The sequence below is a fragment of the Aegilops tauschii genome, chromosome 2 (assembly GCF_002575655.3).
Source record: "Aegilops tauschii subsp. strangulata cultivar AL8/78 chromosome 2, Aet v6.0, whole genome shotgun sequence".
In the NCBI taxonomy this organism is placed as follows: Eukaryota; Viridiplantae; Streptophyta; class Magnoliopsida; order Poales; family Poaceae; genus Aegilops; species Aegilops tauschii.
Window position 1 is genome coordinate 467,023,725 of NC_053036.3, and position 19,152 is coordinate 467,042,876.

General features: G+C 42.2%; 2 protein-coding genes and 1 long non-coding RNA gene across 20 annotated transcripts; 2 read left to right on the plus strand and 1 right to left on the minus strand.

Annotated features, from left to right (window-relative positions):
- Positions 1–874: 874 nt before the first annotated feature.
- Positions 875–7,624, minus strand: LOC109786416 (uncharacterized). Of its 17 annotated transcripts, none has more exons than XR_012203079.1 (10): positions 7,183–7,622; positions 6,906–7,053; positions 6,471–6,586; positions 5,083–5,155; positions 4,558–4,663; positions 4,376–4,402; positions 4,035–4,132; positions 3,180–3,240; positions 2,657–2,787; positions 875–1,606 (listed from the first exon to the last, which is right to left on the minus strand). XR_012203079.1 is itself a non-coding variant. In XM_073508807.1 (10 exons), exons 7-10 carry the CDS (start codon positions 4,128–4,130, stop codon positions 1,448–1,450), a joined length of 507 nt encoding a protein of 168 aa, XP_073364908.1. In that variant the 5' UTR covers positions 4,131–4,132; positions 4,259–4,402; positions 4,558–4,643; positions 5,083–5,155; positions 6,471–6,586; positions 6,906–7,053; positions 7,183–7,624; the 3' UTR covers positions 875–1,447. The 17 variants fall into 17 exon arrangements, 11 of the variants coding, with proteins under 11 accessions (XP_073364908.1, XP_073364906.1, XP_073364907.1 ...); XR_012203078.1 differs by having other exon boundaries at positions 875–1,666; XR_012203081.1 differs by having other exon boundaries at positions 875–1,666; positions 3,360–4,132; positions 4,259–4,402; positions 6,450–6,586.
- A 1,652-nt stretch (positions 7,625–9,276) lies between these two features.
- LOC109786418 (uncharacterized) lies at positions 9,277–11,417 on the plus strand. 2 transcript variants are annotated; one of them, XR_012203085.1, is made up of 4 exons: positions 9,277–9,677; positions 9,861–9,993; positions 10,883–11,043; positions 11,176–11,417. It is a non-coding gene; the product is annotated as an uncharacterized lncRNA (long non-coding RNA). The 2 variants fall into 2 exon arrangements; XR_012203084.1 differs by lacking the exons at positions 9,277–9,677; positions 9,861–9,993 and having other exon boundaries at positions 10,125–11,043.
- A 4,104-nt stretch (positions 11,418–15,521) lies between these two features.
- LOC109786415 (uncharacterized) lies at positions 15,522–18,500 on the plus strand. Its single transcript, XM_020344981.1, has 4 exons — positions 15,522–15,907; positions 15,967–16,195; positions 17,099–18,052; positions 18,132–18,500. The coding sequence occupies exons 1-4, from the start codon at positions 15,522–15,524 to the stop codon at positions 18,498–18,500; spliced, it is 1,938 nt and encodes a 645-aa protein (XP_020200570.1).
- Positions 18,501–19,152: the final 652 nt, after the last annotated feature.

Consider the following 19,152-nt stretch of genomic DNA (forward strand, 5'->3'; position numbering starts at 1 on the left):
AAAGGCTCTATCATGAGTTACCTGACATGTACATATCTCGTCTAAAACTTTTTTTGCCTACTGTTTTTTCGCTGGTTAGTTGCCTGAGATGGTTCGAAACTTGCTAGTAGAGATATGTACACATAAATATTTTTCCTTGAAGAATCAGGATCGTGCATGTCACCGTATGTGGGGAAGGTGCGGCATTCCTTTTTTAGCATAGATTCATATATCTTTCTTTTAGTCTAGGTTTCACATATGCCCTTTTTTGCTAGCTTTGTTCCATATGGTTTTATTCAGTTTAATTTATTCTGCCTACTTGCTTTTTAGTTAGTTGCCTGAGGCGGCTCAAAACTAGAAGCGGGAGATGGCACAGTGACACCACCTTCGTTCATCTCCATGAGGTAAATCCCTTCTCTTCTCCATGAGGTCTGAACTATTTTTTTGGGCACGACAAACCATTGCTCTGCCTCGAAGTCGGCATTACCTTGGCGATATTTAAGAGGGTTGCGGGATGGATAGTTGCCTGGTAGAGGCTACGAGTTGCTAGATATGCGGGCTTGGGTTGCCAAATTTGCGGCTTTTTGAGCTTGGCACTAGTGTGCTTCCCCCCTTTTTAACAAAACTTGCACGCCAATTGATTAGTAGTTGCTTGTTTTTGCTTTTCAACTTGCCTAATGTTTGTTGCTTGGTTGCCTGATGTGGTTCATAATTTGCATTTAATGGTTTTGTTACTTAGGTGGCTTTGAATTTTGTCAAAACTTGCCCAATACTCTGTCGGCAGTTGCCTCAGTTAACACAGGAACTTTGCTCATGTGTTATTTTTCCTTCACAGTTTCATCATACTAGATGGCCCGTTGCGCCGATGGCGCAAGGGGCGAGAGCAAGGAAAGTATTGAAAGAGTGAACATAAATATATTTAGGGACAAATTGGAACACATGGATTATTCATGATACATAGTGTCCTAAGAAGCTTACGATAGAATATTTACAATGTTATTAGGAAAGAAGGTAGATAGGCAGAGATACATCTTATAGGCATTATGAAGTGATGGACATTAGCCAGTGTAATTGGTGGATGTTTCATCGACGCTAAAGATTTGTTCAGGCAATTGTTCATGTCTGTTGGAGATGATAATCTAATTATGTGGCTGTATCACTGAGACGATCAACAACATATCTTACTTGCGACAAAATGTGATTCAGATCATTGTCTTTGGATGTTGATCCGGCTGTGAAGTTGCTATCTATTATACAGTAAAGTTCCTTTGATGCCATGTGATCTCCACCGAGGCTATGGCACCAGCTGTTGCTAAAATAGTCTATTAGGTTGTGTTTTTCTTTCTGCTGATGCTCAAGAGATTCACACTTTTGCTGAAGCAGTTGCATCTTGTCATAGTTTATGTCCTGCAACACTTTACCATGGATGGTTTTCATGTACTTGAGAGCTTCGTTTGCTAGTTGGTCTTCAGCATCTTCTAGTTTGTTGGATACATGGATTGATATTGATTATTTTGGAAGATTTGTTGTCCAGTTGATGCTTGGAGGGATAGAAGTGAATAGTTGCGTCAAGACCAATTGCTCTTGCCTTCTGTGTTGAGTACACTGCATTTGGGAGGCCTAGCTGCTGCATCATAGCATCAAAAAGCACTTTTGTTGGGATTCTGATTTTTTTCATCACGGTATGCTGATGACAAGAAGAAGACAGTATGAGTAATCGTATATGCATCACATGAGAAGATGATAAAAAGATTCAGAGCAGCAGGGTTCTGGTTTTGTTGTAAGTGATGTTGTTCATTACTAAGAATTGTTTTTGTCTTTCATGGAGCAGCATTAACACAATCAAATTATGGAAGTGGACATGAAGGTAACCATGTTTCTGCCCGATTTTGATGATACAGGTGGCATTTAAAGTCGAATGAAATCGTTTAGATGATGCAAATAGTACATTGACCTTTCTTTGTTTAAGAAGCTAAATTTTGTGTTATCTTGACTGACGTAGGGCCTGACGCCGAGGCGCCGGATCTTGGTGTCCGTGTGGTGTTTGTTCACCAGCAAGAGATAGGACTGCTGCAGGTTTGTGTTCAACTCTATTAGGAAGATGAGCTCTAATTTCTCTCTTGGATCCCTCGTTGATTCCATGCTCATGTGTATGGGTCTATCGACCATGCCTATCATCTGTGGTTCCAAAGTTTGACCCAGTAAGGTCATATGAGAGGTGGAGCAAGTGGATCAACGGTGTTTGACCCAGTAACGTTGGTCGGCCCTGTAAACGGTGGTTTGATTTTTTTTTTCCCTTTAAGCCTATTTGTCGTCGCATCTATGCATTAAAAAGAAATAAAAAGAAACTTTTTTAGTATGATGTGCTTATAATGCAGGTTCTATGTTACAGGCTTTGTACCTATCTTAAAATGTGTGTATTTTGTATTAGGACTATCTCATGTATATGCATTATATCGGATTTATTATAATAAAAGAACTGCAATAGACAAGCAAACACAGTCAATCTGTAGCCCACAAGTATTATCTTAGAAGATAATACCACGGATAATGTATTCCCCGTCAGCTTAGTGATCCTCTTTCGTGGATATTTAGGTGCTGACCAAATATGGTTTAGAAAGAGAAATAAGTAGTAAAAAAGATAGTAGTAATACTTTTTCTCTTTGTGCTAACTTACCTTTTTGCTGATGATCCTACGGTTGCTAGTGTGTGAAACTGTCCGTTTCTTTCCGCCTTTGGATCTGCCAGCACTAACACAGATAATGTCAGATTCTGAACCCGCATCATCTCTTCTTTGGTAGTCCCTTGCTGCAAGAAAACAACAAGGCGGTTACAGCAGAAAACAACGACTCTTCTTCTGAACCCGCAACTTGTGAACTTAAACAACAAGGTGCTGAGGAATGCTGCTATTATATAAGACCAAAACATATAGTCGTTAACATTAGGCAGAGTCATCGGGTGCATACTCCATTAGTATACCTGCATATACCGATAGATGATAATTTTTTTGAGAATAATAGGACTTTCGGCTCGTTCAAACAAAAGTAGGACACATGCATATATTGTCTTTCAAGTACCAGGAAAACAGAATAGATGGAAACAAACATTGATGTAGCAATCGCTTATTCAGGTGCAGCGTAAGAACCATATACGCAACAATGAGCAGTGGTTTGATTAAAGAGTCGTTTGGGAAAACATACCATGCCGTCGCTCAAGTTTCACTTGGAGCGGGTGAGAATCCAATCCACCCGAGGAATCGACCTGCCAATGTGATGCTTAGAAGCGATGGAGTATATCTTGCAGGCGGTATCGCCGCATGGATGCAGATGAACAAAAAATTGGATGATTTTCTTATATGTAATCAGAATCTTCTTTCACACCTATGGAGATGACTTGCCCAAAAGTCTCAGAATTGCACAGGAAGTTGTGCATCTCATATTCATATGGTTTATTCATGCACAAGCACCTTGCGTTGGCATCTTGCTGTCATAATAAAAATCTGAAACTTTGCCATCTAACATAAACTATAACATTATTGTGCAGACGTTTCAGAGATATATATTTGGTCACAAAGCATCTCTTTTCTGTTGATTCGAAGTCCAATATTTGATTATCAATTTCCCAAATACGCACATTTGTTTAGTTTCAGTATCACATAATGAGGCACCGTCAGTTGTAAAGCAAATTCGCAGATCAATAGGTCCAAAGGGAATAACGGGTAAAAAAGATGAAAAATCCAATCAGGCCTAGCAAGTAAATGGACGTCTATGTACTTGGCAGTAGCCACCTAGGGAAAGAGAAGGATGAACTAAAAGCCTAGCAATATAAGCATAATGGAACGAAATCTTAGCATGTAGTCAACCATAGCCTGGCAAGGCATATGATTATGATGTGCGTTATTTTCTTTCAAGTAGAGCACATTTAATTTAGCAAACATATTGCAACATGAATGGCATGCAGAAAAATGTAGTCACAACAATTCTGAAAACAAGGAAAAGAGGAACCCATCAAAATGCGGCAAAAAACACTGAAATCTACTTTTGTAAAGAATTAACCTCATCAATATTGTATCCAGAAGTAAGGTCATGGTGTGTCTGATCATCGGCTTCTACAAAACCGGAATCTTTCACAAAGGCTTTTAAATCTTCCATATCTGCATTAAGACAAGCAAACGTTCAGATACCTGCGCATTTCAGCCTAGTTCTTAGCCTCCATAAAAAGAAATATGACAAATAATGTTGATGGATAGTTGTTCCTTCTTTTGCTTGGGAGCTCTTACAGAGTTAAATTAGAGGTACTTGTATATATATGATGTGCACCCGACTCTATCTCGACCATTGCCCGCTGCCGAACTTGCACACGAAAAATCTGACAAATTTTCTTATTCTTCTCCTACCTCATGCAACAAATCCGACCAAGCAACCTGGAGAGGGACACCATAGCACCATCAGAAAAGAGAGGCCATTTGTACTACAATGCAACTCGGTGAAGGAATCAACCGTGAGTCCGTGACCTAAACACTACGTGCATAAGAAAAAAATTAGGAAGCCATCAATTAGAAGGATGAGCTCAGTTCACCATGGAAAGATGAGGAAAAGTGGAAGAAATAGCTCATCTATGTTGGTGTCTCCTACATGAATAGGGACCCGTCCTCGACCTCTCCTCTGCAGGCAGCCGCTACTATCTGTTACCATCTTTCTTTTTAGACAATGGCTGCATAAGTAAGTCTGAAACTAAAGAAGTACCAACCATAGAACCAGGATCTACTGTATTTTTTTTCCTTTTCACCTATTTGTAGATACACTTTTTAGTAAAGATGAGAACCTGACCGAATAAAGTTAATGACAGGCTGAAATAGCCGAATTGTAGGGAAAATTTCTATAAGTACTTGACAGGACTAAGTGCGTAATTCAGAGTCCAACAATGTAAACTGGAGAAAGTACTATATTTACAATCCATAATGTACTCATATCATTCTCTAGTTTGGCAAATACAAGTTATATGTTCTTTCACCATCTAGGCAGACCAATCAACCACAATTTGACGCTTAAAGAAATTAATTACAAAGAGGATTTTGAGCGGCGACCATAGCAAGTAACTCACCTGAGAATACAAATTGAAGTGTAGCTCGCACAGGGCTGGACAGGTGCTTGGTAGAGGACCCAGTTTTGGTTATCTGGATCATGAAACACTAACTTATCAAATTTAAGCTGAAAATAATTGGGCTTATTAAAGAAACAGAGCATAAAGGAAGCACAAGAAGAGTAGTATGCCTTTTGGAAAGAAATAGATTTAGCATAAAGGGAGAATGAACAAGCAAGTCGCAAGATCACGTTCTTCACATGGAAATTAGAGGGGCCAAAGAATGCATCTCATATTCATCCGAGGACGAAGCTTTGCTAGCATAATCATTGTACAGTAGTATGTTCATCAAAAAATTCCATTTACTAACTACTATATGTAGCTCAGGTTTTGACAGATATAGCAGTGTCGTGGTATTATACGCAATCCACTGCCAAAAGGTTACACTATTTTTCTACCAAGATTTTTCACAAAGTAAATATCTGTCCTTTTTAGATGGTACTTCGGCATGTAGCATCTTACTCTAATACTGAGTGGTTAACGTGCTTCCTTGCTCAAAATATACAATTGCACTATTAGTGGTAGCACTGGCTACTATAAGTCATTTTCATGTAATCCCTTAAGACTGAATCAATGACCGGTGTATACGAATCTCGATCCGAGATCCGAGCAATACAAAATCATGACTACGATCTGTTCTGCATACATATATAGTGCATGCTACTGATATTTATTGTAGTGACTCTACCTATTTCTTTTTAAATCTACATATCCTAATAAAACTGCTTGACTGCTCGTGAGCTTATGCTTGACAACTGTAACACGTACTGAACCTGAATATACACACGTGCGATTTATTTTTTTATTTTTATTGAAAACCCCCATATATTAATTTGGTAAATTAAGATTCTTACAATCGTTCATTACAAAAGCAGTTACACATGGCGGAACACTATTACATAAGAGGCCATCGGACCTACTGCCAAAACTGAATTTTGCAATCTCATGCGCCACCCTATTTGCCCACCTATCAATCTTCGCGATCTTAAAATCCTTTATGAGTTTTGATACGCTCAACGCCTCCATTTTTAGATCCGCAAAAGGAACCTGTCAATGGAATCTCTAGTGCGATTTAGCACTAACTTAACTACAAATTTGATTAAGTTCATCATCATGAATGTGGTTGCCACTGCACGCATCAGCCGGTCGATCACCAGATATTACTATGATTAGCTTTAACAAAGGGGCGAGCAGTTTAATTAGTGGCCAGCTTAAAAAGAATGTAAATAATCCATGGCATTCATCCCCTAAGAGACATCCAGCAGTTGTGAAGAAGCGATTACATCAGGGTGGGGATTAGAACAAGGACAGAGAGATGAGGAACATACCTAGTACAAATCCAGTCTCACCTTTTTTCTCTCATCGTTGATTACCACTGTTGCCATTAGGAACACCTATAAAATATGTGTTTTGTTTCTGTGATCCTCAAAATAATAGATATGATAAGTGAAGATATAATGCAACCCTGCAAGTAAAATAAAGCAACATGAGTTAGCTCCAAAGGATATAATATGATAGCAGGTCTCACATTCATTAAGTAATTCATTTACATGTAACAGAATGAAAGCAAAAATCTGATAGGGATTTCCAAGCAAGCAAACAAAATATCATAATATGGTACAACTCATTGTGACTACTTTGTTGTGTTGCTTTCTATTTTTGGAAGATCTCATGGACAAAGAATCATCTCCAATTTCATGTTGATGTGCTTCAAGCTCCACACAAATTATGAACAAAATCACATCTCACGCAACTGAGAAATAAAGAGAGGACAATACTTTCACCTTGGCTTGAATCGTCAAACTGGTCGTGGTGACGCCGCCCATGTAGAGAAGCACGCTTGCACAGTTGGCAAATACACTCTCACTGAAGTTCTTGGTTACTTGAATTTGTGTGGCTTTCAGAGGGTACAATTAAATCCATGGTCCATCCCTACAAAATTGTACCAAAATGGAGAGGAGAAGTGGTGAGAAAGAAAATACCTACAGCAGCCATAGACAGCAGGAACACTAAAAACGTGAATTAATTTAGAGAGGAAAGGGATTAGAAAGAGGAACTCACAGGGGGAGGTGCAACCAGAAGAGATGGGGGATCACTTGCGACGAGGCGTGCCGGCTGCTGCTCCCCTCCTCCTGCCGATTCTGGATCGAGGCCGCGCTCTTCGACTCGAGCTCCTCCTGCCAAGGTCGGATCGAGGCCGACGGGCGCATACAGAGCAGGGAGCGGCCGCATCTGGGCCACCACGCGGCATGGACGAGGCGCGGCTGGCTGCTGCTCTGCTCCCCTCGTCCTGCCGAGTCGCTCCTCGGCTCGAGCACAAGGTGGCCAGGGCGACGAGGCGGAGAAGGAGGGGTGGGAGGTGGCCGGTGGCCGGTGAGGGTGAGAAAGGGCGGCAGCAGGAGAGGAGGCGGCTGCGGGGAGAAGCCGGCTAGGTCTCGCTGCTGCCCGCTCGCTTCTCCTTTTTCTTTTCTTTGGCTGCTGCTCGTTCGCTTTTTCTTTTCTCTTTCTCTCGCTGCTGCCCGCTCCCTCTTAAGAGACAGCCAAGCGGGACCAACCCAAAGCAGGGGACCACCAATGCCGCTGGGTAGAACGAAGGGCGAGTAGAAAAGCAACAGACACACGCCCGTCGCGGGCAGAACGCACGCGCGCGCTCGTTGCACTGTTCACTGCCGACGTGGACGCTGTGGTTGTGCCTAGCTACCCCTTCATCCTTTATAAGGTAAATGGTCCATGACTTGCTAGTTTCTTCTAGTTAGTGTCCTGAAAGTTTCATACCAGCCACCTGAATATGCATTTACGGTGATGCTTTTTTTCTTTTTTTTGGGTGAAAAAATGGCTGGGACGAGCAAAAATGCAATTTGGGAAGAACAACCTGCGGCTGCTCCTGACAATAATTCATCTCTTGACCATGATTCATCTCCTGACATTAAAGAGCAACAAACAGAAGAGGAATGTGGCAAGCTGCGGGTAAGCTCTTCCAACCCCTTTTTAAACATTCACATGGTTTGTTTTTCCGCCACCTCACACACATATATCGAAATTCATAAACACAACACACATATAATCACTTGGACTAAAATTCAGGGGTTAGAAAAGTCCACACCAGTAGACCATGCACTTGACACACAGAACAAGCAAGTTAAACACAAATGATGGGTCACATACAAATCTTAGGCACAAACCTAGGGGGGAGGTGGTTTTGTGTCAGGCAAATCACACATGTAGAACAAGCAAGTCACATTCAAATGTCAAGCAAAAGGCTTCTTTTTAGCTGCTACTCTCCTATGATTCTTTTCATTTTACCAGTTAAGTAAAAAAGGTTTCTCTATAGTCTTCTCCAAAACAATTCCTACTTTTTATTGGAACTGCAGCTAACATAAACACAAAACAAATGCAGGCATGCCTGGTGGTGTCAAGTACTTTGGCGAGCTGGAGGAACATTGCTTTCTAGGGCAATGAAGTGAAGCTCTACGAGCGCCATGTGGATAAGCTCTTCACAATGTTTGGACACAAAGAGCCAATGATCGACTATTATGTCTGCACCATCAACAAGATGTTTGCCAAACCAGGCCAGGGCATGGTATGCCCAAATGCGTAGCCTGGTCAATGTTTACTAACTTCGTGATGTAGCAAGTTGTATCTCCATACTATAGACTTAGACTCAAACTTTTTATTCATTTTTTTTAATTTTTTAACAGAAAACATGTTGATTGATTCTCACTGAGTATCTGTGCTTTTAACTTTATCTTTTGAACACCACTACTGATGCTTTAGTGCCATGCCCACACTGTATGTGAAAATGACAAATTTGCTTTGCTATGTCTATCTGTAAGCCCAATTTTCTTTCGTCGGTATTTTATCTCACTCTAATACTTTGTTATACTCAATGAGATTCATTCAACTCTCTTTTGCAATATTACTTGTTTCTCTCATAATTCTATAATCTGTTGTGCTCGGCCAGTCGATTACCCGCGCATCTATTTTTAGCTCATATAAAAAAATCTTGTTCTGTTCATACTACTTAACAGTCAACAGTTTAGTCATCTTATGAAAACCAATTATGTTCCCTATAACTCCAAACAGAATTTTATACCTCAACTGGTGCTTTCAATATACTGCCATAACCATTTTTTCTTATCCTATTTTCATCTAAGAAGTGGATGAGCTCGAGGAGGTGTTCTACGAGGCCCCACGCCCCTTGTCCCCTCCCCTGCTTCTCCGCCGCCGCCTCTTTCTCCGCCAAATCCACATCACTGCCGTGCCCGTTGCTGGGACGGGACAGGGGTGGAGGCGAGGGAGAGAGGGGGGTTGACTCGGCAGCGCCGCCTAGCAGTGTATGAGGTATCTAGAGGAGGGCAGTGCGGCAGGGTAAACTCCTCTCCCACTGCAGAGCAGTCCACGGCGCGGTCACTGTCGTCCTCACCTTCTAGCCGTCTGTGATGTCCGTCGCCATCGCCAAGCCCCCTCGCCACGCGGTACACATAGATGGGAGAGGCGGTAGGATGCAGCAGCTCGCAGATTCCTTGGTCGCCGCCGATGCCAAGCAAGAAGACAAGGTGAGTTTGAATCCGTGTCTTTCTTTTTGCCCCGTCCCTCCCATGAATTTTGCTCAGATCTTGGTGAGCTCCTCAACCACCTGATTTCTTCTTATTTCAAGTGTGCACACCTCTAGCTTGACTTGTGCCGGCGGTGGATATTACTGAAGCGGAGGCACCTTTCGTTTTTCGTCCTCTTTGTAGGTGGGAAGGCGAAGCTGGTTGGAGGAAGAAGCCATGCAAACTTGGTGAGAGAGGAGATGGGGTAGGGCGGGAAGCTGTGTGGGACGACTCGGCACTGGTGGACGCCTTCGATCACACCGTCGCTACCTAAAAGGTATGGGCCCTCGCCCCCTTTTATTCTCTTGCCCTTTCCGCCTTGTTGGGAGAAGATGTATGTGTGTTCTGTTTTAGACAATGGTGTTCATGTAAGCGCGTTCACGTCATGTTCCGTTCTGCAATGCACAAGTACTATGTTCTCTTTTATTTCTGGAATCGTGTGTATTCGCACAAGTACTATGCACACAGCAACACATGGTCTATACTGCTGCAAATTGTTCCGCGTTAGCTTTGAATCTGTTAGTGAAGTTGTTATTGTATGGTAACGGCGTACTTTTATGGGATGATTAATAGAATGGATCTGCATGTGCTATAGATAGCTAATCCTTTGCAACAATTTAATAAGATGCTGAAATCAAAGGCGTGGCCTCTATTTGATCAGCACGGTATGCTATAAAACCGAGAAGAAGAGAAGGAGGAGTATGGGTGTGATTTGCTTCTGTTTTTGTTATATAATTGTAGGCTCTGCTGGTACCATTTTCTTTTTCTGGTGTAAATTTTTGCTCTTGCGATTTGTCTCTTGTAATTATCTTGAATCCTACAGTCAGTTGCATTTTTGGTTCCTACAGTCAGTTGCATTTTTGGTACCAGGTGAGAGTTTGGTCCTGCAATTCGGTTCCTACAGTCAGTTGCATTTTTCTTGTATGAAATTAAAGTGTCGTAGTTTATCAATATCACCCGAATTGGACCATCTGACATTTCATAAGCTTTATCAGTACTATGTTCTCCTCAGCTGTACTGCTGCTCCAACTGAAGGTTTGCTCTCAGTTTCAGATCTCCCTGAGTTATTCTAGAATCTATTATGCTCTTTTACATTGAATTCCTTGGGTTGAAACTGTGAGCTGTGCCTATTTTTAATTCTAAAATATATCTGCTGTCTAGAGAAGGTAGAACGACAAGGTTATTCAGATGTTTTACAGTATCTGATATGCCCCTTAATTAGTACGGTGGGCTCACAAGCTTGGGTCCTGAGCCACAAGAACTCGAGAAAGGCATCATACATTCCTTTTTTGCAAGGCACTGGCAACTTCAGATACGATTGCCCATGGTGGGTTCTCCATTCTTAGGAGACATGCTGAAAAGTGTCTTCCTCTGCCAACTAGCATTGAGAACATGTTTTTTTACTCGAGTTGATGTCTACACAATTTCTGGCTTATTGAATTGTATGGTTGCTTTGCAGGACATGTCTCAGAATCCCCCATGTCAACAACTGGTAGCCAAAGATCTTCATAGAACTGAGTGGCATTTTCGTCACATTTTTTGTGGTGATTTTACAATTTGAGTATTCAGCTTGAATACCCTTTAAACTTTCCGTCGTTCTGTTCTTATTGTTTTCGTATAGCGGTAGATGTCACAATTGAATCTTGAATTCTTATCACTGCAGAAAATTGCAGCATATAGTGATTCATTACTTCTTGAGTATGTTGAACTGTATCCCTGTCTGGTTCTATCTCATGCCTTCCGGTGTTTTGTGTTTCGGATGCTATCTTTGTATTTAAGTGTCATTTATTTAGTTCTTTCAAAATTTGTTGTCGCAACTTCTTACATCCAATGTCCATGTGTTATAAGATAGCAACAAAGCAAATGGAATGGGCGCTTAAGATAGCAACAAAGCAAATGGAATGGGCGCTTGCCAACTTGGCGCCGCCCAACTTCCTCTCAAGAGGCGCCACCGGGTGGCGCCCCAACACCTAGTGGGAATGACGCTGCTGTTCACCGTTACCTTGATGGCCCTTTGGCATCAAAAGTGTCAGACGATCAGGTATGGAATGACGCTGCTGTTCACCGTTAACTTGATGGCCCTTCGGCATCAAAAGTGTCAGACGATCAGGTTAACCAAGATGATGCTTTGGCTAGTCAACATGGAGCTCAAACATCGATGCATGACCGTATGAATGACCTTGTTCCAGAAGGAAAAGAACATTGCAGGAGTGGCTCCAATCGTGGAGTACGAGGCAGGGTTGTTCCAAACGGTGTCGACCGAGACCGTGCACTTGCAGACGCGAATGTCTGGGCCGAGGCTTGGAGACGCCACGAGAAGGCAAGCAAAGTGCGTGTGACCGATGAAATCCTCGGATAGTGAGCTGAGCTCTGCTTGATGTTTTGGCATGCTGGCGATTTTGAAGAGAGCGTTGTTAGGAGAGGAGGAATAATGCGCACCGAGGTGTGTAGTACTGCTCACACCGCCAGAGTGAGCGCTCGCAAGGTTTCACCGGTGGAGCCTGTCACGTCCACCATTGTTTCGCTGCATACATTACACGATCTGAATTTCGCATAGAGGTATGTATTGTTTCAGGGGCTTTGTAAATAAATGTAATAACCCCTGTAATTGATGGATCGGTGTGTAGAACCCTTTTTTCAGTCCAGAGTTTTGGGTCCACGTAGATGAAATGGTAACATCTTGCAGCATATACATTTGGGTTCGTCTATTTCTCTTTCTGCCAGTGCCTTCACGACACCAACATTTAACTTTAATTTATATAAAGAATATCTGCAACACTTGGATTCTCATGATTAAAAAATAGCCCAAAAATGACGATCTCCATGCTGAAAGGCTTGTTAATTTCCTGCTTTCTTAGTTCCGTTCCATGAATGAATAAAGTTCCTCTGAGCTTACCGGGGGCCAGCAGTCTTGAGAAAATTCACAATCCCAGAATAGGTGCAGCTTTGCTTCCTCCAGTTGAACATTACCGAGCACACATGTGTATGCAGGCAGGTGAAAAGACTTCCTTTGAACAAGATTTCTGGTGTCCAAGCTTTCCTGGAGCAGCAGCCAGGAGAAAATTTTGTGGTTGAGCTGGCAATCACTCTTTCCATACCCAGTGAAAGAATTTATATGCGAGAAAGTTTCATTTTGTGAGGACTGCATCCACAGGAATTTACACGAGAGGAAGTTGTATTTTCATGCGAGAAAGTGATCAAACTTATATTACACATTTCAAATCCCAAAACAGGATAGTAATACGACATACATCGTCAAAAGCACAACCAACTCTAAATCTCTAGTTAACACAACCGGTGACAATCCATGGTGGTTACACAGGACTACGCTTCTAAAAAGGAGAAAAACACACAACTACACTACAGCACTGACAAGCACGGCCAGAAGGATTAAACCAAGTATGCCGTGCGTGCATGCACCGTAGCTTCCAGATCAGGAAAACATGACAACACTTCAAATCACGACGCTGCTCAGCTATCTGCAACTGCAAACTTTATATACCAAGGGAAATTAAGAAAAACCTGCTGCTGCGAAGGCTAAGGAACTGTACTGTCGAGCACACGGGTCGATCTTTGACGGTCGGGTCAGCCGTGAGTTATTTACCCAAAACCACCACAGTTGAGGCTAGGGTAACAGGTCAGTACCACATTTGAGCCACGTCACAAAAAACCACCAACTCTGGGACTAATTGGTAACGCGGAGCACCGACGGGCCGTTTTAGCCGCGGAAACAGCGAAACCGACAGGTCGGGCCCACCTGTCGGGTCGACGTGGCGCGCGCTGACGGACGACGTTAGACGGCAGTTGACGGCCGTTTCCGCGCACGTGTATTAGGTCACGCGCCCGCCGTTTCCTCCTCCAATCCCCGATTCAGTTTCCCTCCCGCGCGTTCCTCCCGCTCTGCTCATGGCGACCAGCTCCGGCGGCGGCGATGGCGGAGAAGGTCGCCGCCCGCAATGCGACCCCGTTGGCAAGTTGGGCCCCAACCCCGATGGCGATTCGCACTCGACGGCGGATTGGGGAAAAGCTGTCCTACCGCCGCCGTCCCAGTATGCGGAGGAGGCAGAGAAGGCTGTTGCGGACGCAGAGAAGGCGTCGGCGGCGGCTGATTCGTTGGGGGAGGAAGTACCCCTCGGGCATCCATCTCCACCCATGTAAATCTCAGTGCAAAAAACCTAGGGTTAGGGTTCTAGCAATACTGCTTAGTTAGAGTACTCACTTAGTTAGGATACCTAGGGTTAGTTCTAGCAATACTGCTTCGTTGGGGGAGGAAGCTCCTATGCCTAGATGAAAATGCAGTTTTTCTTTGTTTTTTTTTCTGAATTACTAAATGTATCATAGTTTATTCTGCATTTGTTGGCTCTTGTGGCATAGATCTTATTGCTGTTACTTTGTTTTATATGTGAATATGTCATAGTTTTTATTGTGCCACTGAAAATGTCATGGTCATTAATTTGATTTGTGTTCTGTAGGCCTGAGGAGCCATGGTCATTATATTTCCAGTTTCCTTCTAAAGATGCTGCCAAAAAATATGCCCTTGTGAAGATGTATGAGAGAGACATCAGTTATGGCAGTTTGCTTAATGTGATGGTCAGAAATGGATATGAAAGTGATGACAATATTTTCTACTTGAGGAAGGATGGCACAGGGCTGCAAGAGATTACTGTCATCAGAAACAACACTGAAGTGGATGAGATGATAAAGCAATTCAAAAGCAGTCAGACATTGTGTTTGTATGTTAAAGAGGGGAAATTAGATATAAAGCAAGCACCAGTTAACAAAAGTGCAGAACATGAAGAAGTGGACCCAGATGAAACAATTGAAGATTTAATAGTGGACCCACCAGTTGTATTTGCTGTTAATGAGTCAGGTGTTGTGCACAAAACAACAAATGATTATGTTGGCTCGTCATATTTTGTTGGTACACAAGAAAGTGTGAACTATATGCCAATAAAATCAGTTCCTCCATCATGCCGGTTACTGCTTGGGACGCAAAATCACCCAATTGAGCCAGAGATGGCAGATGCAGAGCAGGAAAATAATGCATTGCAGCAGGTTAACACTCAAGTTAGTGTTAATCATGCAGATTTCCAGTTTGATACAGATGAGGAGGAGCATGCAGGAAATGAGGACACATCTGATGACTCAGTATTTGATGAAGACTTTGTAGCTCATGAAGACCTCCCAGATGCAGATTCAGATTCCATGGACTATGAAGAAGAAGATACTGTAGCTAGAGAAGAAGAATAGAGGAGGAAAGTGGACAGTGATCTGAAAGACACAATTGCTGACATTAAGAGGAAGAGAGCTCAATACATGAGTAGTACACACTGTGAAGGGGACACAGACCCTGAAGATTTATATGACATAGACTTGGAGGAAGAGGATGATGACTGTCAAGAGATAGCAGTTGCTGAGCCTGTTGAGAAGAAGATAAAGAGGCCTGGGCCTACTAGTAGGTCCCACTCTAGCGCTAACAGAAGCATGAATGAGGACTGGTATCCATCTTCAGAAGAGGATGATACAAGCTTTGAAGCTGATGATGATGGCAATGAACCAATGCCCTTTATAATCCCCTCTGGAAGAAGGAGCAGAGCTAAGAAAAGACCACCCAGGGTCTAGTATGATGAGAACAGGCTGCATCCAGAGCAGCAATTCCAGCTCAGGCTCTGTTTCAGAGATGTGTACCAATTTAGAGAGGCTCTTGTGAATTTGCATGTGAAACAACTTAGAAGATACAAATATCACAAAAACTACAGTGACAGGGTAATAGTGTGTTGTGATGGAGAGGGTTGTCAGTTCCACATGGTTGCAGCAAAGATCAGTAATGAGCCCACTTTCTGCATTAAGAAGATGATATTGGAGCACACATGTCCCACCCAATCTGAGAAGACAAGGATCAGCTCAAAGTGGCTTGGCAACAAAATGCTTGAAACTATCAGATCAGACCCCAACACTACTGTACCTGCTATAGTTGACAAGGTAAAGAGGCAGTTTGGTGTTGAGGTGCCCAAGATGATGGCATGGAGAGCAAAGAGGAAAGCAAAGGAGATTGTGCTTGGAGATCACAAGAGGCAATACAAGAGGCTGGGAGATTATTTGGAGATTGTGAAAGCTACGAATCCTGGATCAAGATGCATTGTTGCTACTATGAGTGGAAAAACAAGAGAAAATCCAACTGCAGGACCAAGGTTTCATGGTCTTTTTTTTGTTTGAATGCATGTGTTGAGGGATTTTTGAATGGATGCAGGCCATTCATAGGCCTAGATGGTCGTTTCATTAAGTTGACTAGTGGGGCACAAATACTAGCTGCTACTGGAAGGGATGCAAACAAAAATATGTACCCCATAGCATTTGGAGTGGTTGGAGTTGAAGACACACCAAACTGGTCTTGGTTTTTGACTCAACTGAAGTATGCCCTAGGAGGGACTGAAGAGGGAAAATTTGGGAAGTACACATTCATGTCTGATAGACAAAAGGTGAGTTTATTTTGATCTTAACTTGTTCTTAATTTAGTAGTAGAATTAGTTCATTAATTTGTTTTGCATTTAGTTAACTTAGTTCATTATTTTGTTCTGCATTTAGTTATTTTAGTTCATTATTTTGTTGTGCATTTAGTTAACTTAGTTCATTATTTTGTTGTGCACTTAGTTATCTTAGTTCATTATTTTGTTGTGCACTTAGTTAATTTAGTTCATTATTTTGTTGTGCATTTAGTTAACTTAGTTCATTATTTTGTTGTGCATTTAGTTAATTTAGTTCATTATTTTGTTTTGCATTTAGTTAACTTAGCCTAGGGTCACCCTTATGGGTCAACATAGCCAAGAACAACCCCATCCACCCTAGTTGGTATTTGTCGAGTGGTAACGTGTCTTGTCGACACTTTGGGTCAATCTAGCCTAGGGTCACCATTTTGGGTCAACCTAGCCAAGAACAACCCCATCCACCCTAGTTGGTATGTGTCGAGTGGTAACGCGTCTTGTCGACACTTTGGGTCAAGGTAGCCTAGGGTCACCATTTTGGGTCAACCTAGCCAAGAACAACCCCATCCACCCTAGTTGGTATGTGTCGAGTGGTAACGCATCTTGTCGACACTTTGGGTCAAGGTAGCCTAGGGTCACCCTTTTGGGTCAACCTAGCCAAGAAGAAGCCCATCCACCCTAGTTGGTATGTGTCGAGTGGTAACGCGTCTTGTCGACACTTTGGGTCAAGGTAGCCTAGGGTCAACTAAATTGAATTGAATAGAAGAACAACTAAATTGAATAGTAGAACAACTAAATTGAATAGTAGAACAACTAAATTGAATTAAAATCAATTTAATAGTAAAAAATTTTAATTTAAAATATTTTTATAATGTAAACTTAATTCAAATTCCTTTGCAGGGTCTGCTGAATGCAGTCACATCAATTTTTCCAAACTGCCCTCATAGGTACTGCTTGAGGCACATTTATGCCAACTTCCAGAGAGCAGGATTCAGAGGAGAAGACTTGAAGAAATGCATGGATGCAGCTGCATATGCTTACATTGAACATGACTTTCAATTGGCAATGGAGAGCATGAAGGCTGAGTGCAAGCCTGCTTGGGAGTGGATGTCAAGGATTCCTCCAAAAGCTTGGTCAAGACATGCAATGGATACTAACTGCAAAACTGATCTTGCGGTCAATAACTTAAGTGAAGTTTTTAATAAGTACATAGTTGATGTAAGGAACAAGCCTATTGTCACTATGATCAATGGGATCAAGGACAAATTTCTGGTAAGGTGTCAGCAAAAGAGAGAGGGTGGACTAGTTTCAAGATGGGAAATTGCACCAACTTATGCTGAGAAGTTAGAGATGAACAAGAGATATGCAAGGGACTGCAAATCATTGATAGCTGGACCAGGTCTTTTCCAAGTGAGTAGTGGGGACAAGACCTACTCTGTTGACACTAACTTGCAAACATGTGGCTGTAAGAAATGGGACCTCTCTGGAATTCCTTGCAACCATGCTTGTTCTGCCATCTACAGGTCCAAACAACTACCAGAGGACCATGTAAATGTGTTCTTCAAAAAGGCTATGTACTTGGAGTCATACAAGCCTATCATTTACCCAGTTCCTGGTCCTGATTGTTGGGTGAAAACTGCAACTCCTGACATTGACCCACCTCAGTTCAAAGAAGACAAGAAGGGACCAGCAGAAGAGAAAAGGAAGAAAGGCAGGTTTGAGCCTCCTCAAGCAAAGCAGACATCAAGGATGGCTACAATAACTTGTAGTAACTGCAAGTTGCAGGGCCACAAATACACAAGTTGTGCTAAGCCATTGAGGCAAGATCTGCAAATTAGGAAGAACAAGCACATGGTATGTTCTTTTTTACTAGCTTCTCTGTCTCATCATTCATCAAGTTTCACTGAAATTTATGCAAATAAAATAATTGCAGGAAAACAAGACAGCCCCTGCATGGCAGCAAGGTGGAAGCTCAACATCTGCTACAACAACTCCTAGGGGTGCAAGCTCTACATCTGCTTCAAGGGGTTCATCTGCTGCTGCTTCAAGGGGCAACTCTGCTAGAGCTGTTGCTCCATCTGCTAGAGCTGCTGGTACATATGCTAGAGCTGCAAATTCTTCTTCTTCTGGTGCTGGTACTGCTGCTGCAAGAAGAGGTGCAAAGACATGTGCAAGAAGCTTCAATCCTCCAAGAACTATTGCAGAACCTTCAACTAGCCAGCCAATAGGACATAGGTCCAAAAGGACAAGATACATGAGCAAAAGGATGGAGGGGTACTTCTATGCCAGTGGGAACTACTGAGAGTTCTTGTTTGACTATGTATGCAAGTGCATGTGTGCTCCATTAGGCACTAGAGCACTTTATCTATGCCAAGACTAAATTTGAAATTATGTGATGCTATGTTGAACCTATGTGTGGCACTAAGAACTACTGCTTGGAACTGCTATGTTGAACCTATGTATGGATCTTATGTACTGCTATGTTGAACCTATGTTGGCTTGCATGATCATCATATATCTATCTATAATTCTGTGTTTGCCATAAGGTTCTGTATATCATCACATTCTGTGCACATTAATAATGCCATCAGTTCCTGGTATACTAATGCCATAAGTTTCTGTATATCATCACATTCTGAATAATCACACCAGTTTCACAAGAGACAGTACTGCAAATTCAGTTCAAATTCATGCCATAAGTTCAAATTCTAGACTTGGAGATAAACTGGATAATTCAGTACAAAATAAACCATTACAACACTACAGTGCACTTCTAGTTAGGTCTGATTATTCAGTGCAACAAAGAACAACTACACCAACAAAGCACAACACTACAGTGCACATTACATAATTAAAATTCATCACAGATCTCCTTCAACTTCTTGATCTTGTCCTTGTAGCCATGCTTCTGTTTCAGCAAATCAGAAATGATGTACTCCAGATTTTTCTTCTCT

Bases quoted from the DNA above. Each gene is read 5' to 3' on its own strand.
- LOC109786416 (XM_073508807.1), bottom strand. From the start codon at position 4,130: ATGGAAGATTTAAAAGCCTTTGTGAAAGATTCCGGTTTTGTAGAAGCC. The intron at 2,788-3,179 runs GTATGTTTTCCC...GTTTTCTTGCAG, and splicing joins GAAACTTGAGCGACGGCATG to CAAGGGACTACCAAAGAAGA. The intron at 1,667-2,656 runs GTAAGTTAGCAC...TCTTGTCATCAG, and splicing joins GTAGGATCATCAGCAAAAAG to CATACCGTGATGAAAAAAAT.
- LOC109786415 (XM_020344981.1), top strand. From the start codon at position 15,522: ATGGTTGCAGCAAAGATCAGTAATGAGCCCACTTTCTGCATTAAGAAG. The intron at 15,908-15,966 runs GTTTCATGGTCT...GAATGGATGCAG, and splicing joins AATCCAACTGCAGGACCAAG to GCCATTCATAGGCCTAGATG. The intron at 16,196-17,098 runs GTGAGTTTATTT...ATTCCTTTGCAG, and splicing joins TCATGTCTGATAGACAAAAG to GGTCTGCTGAATGCAGTCAC.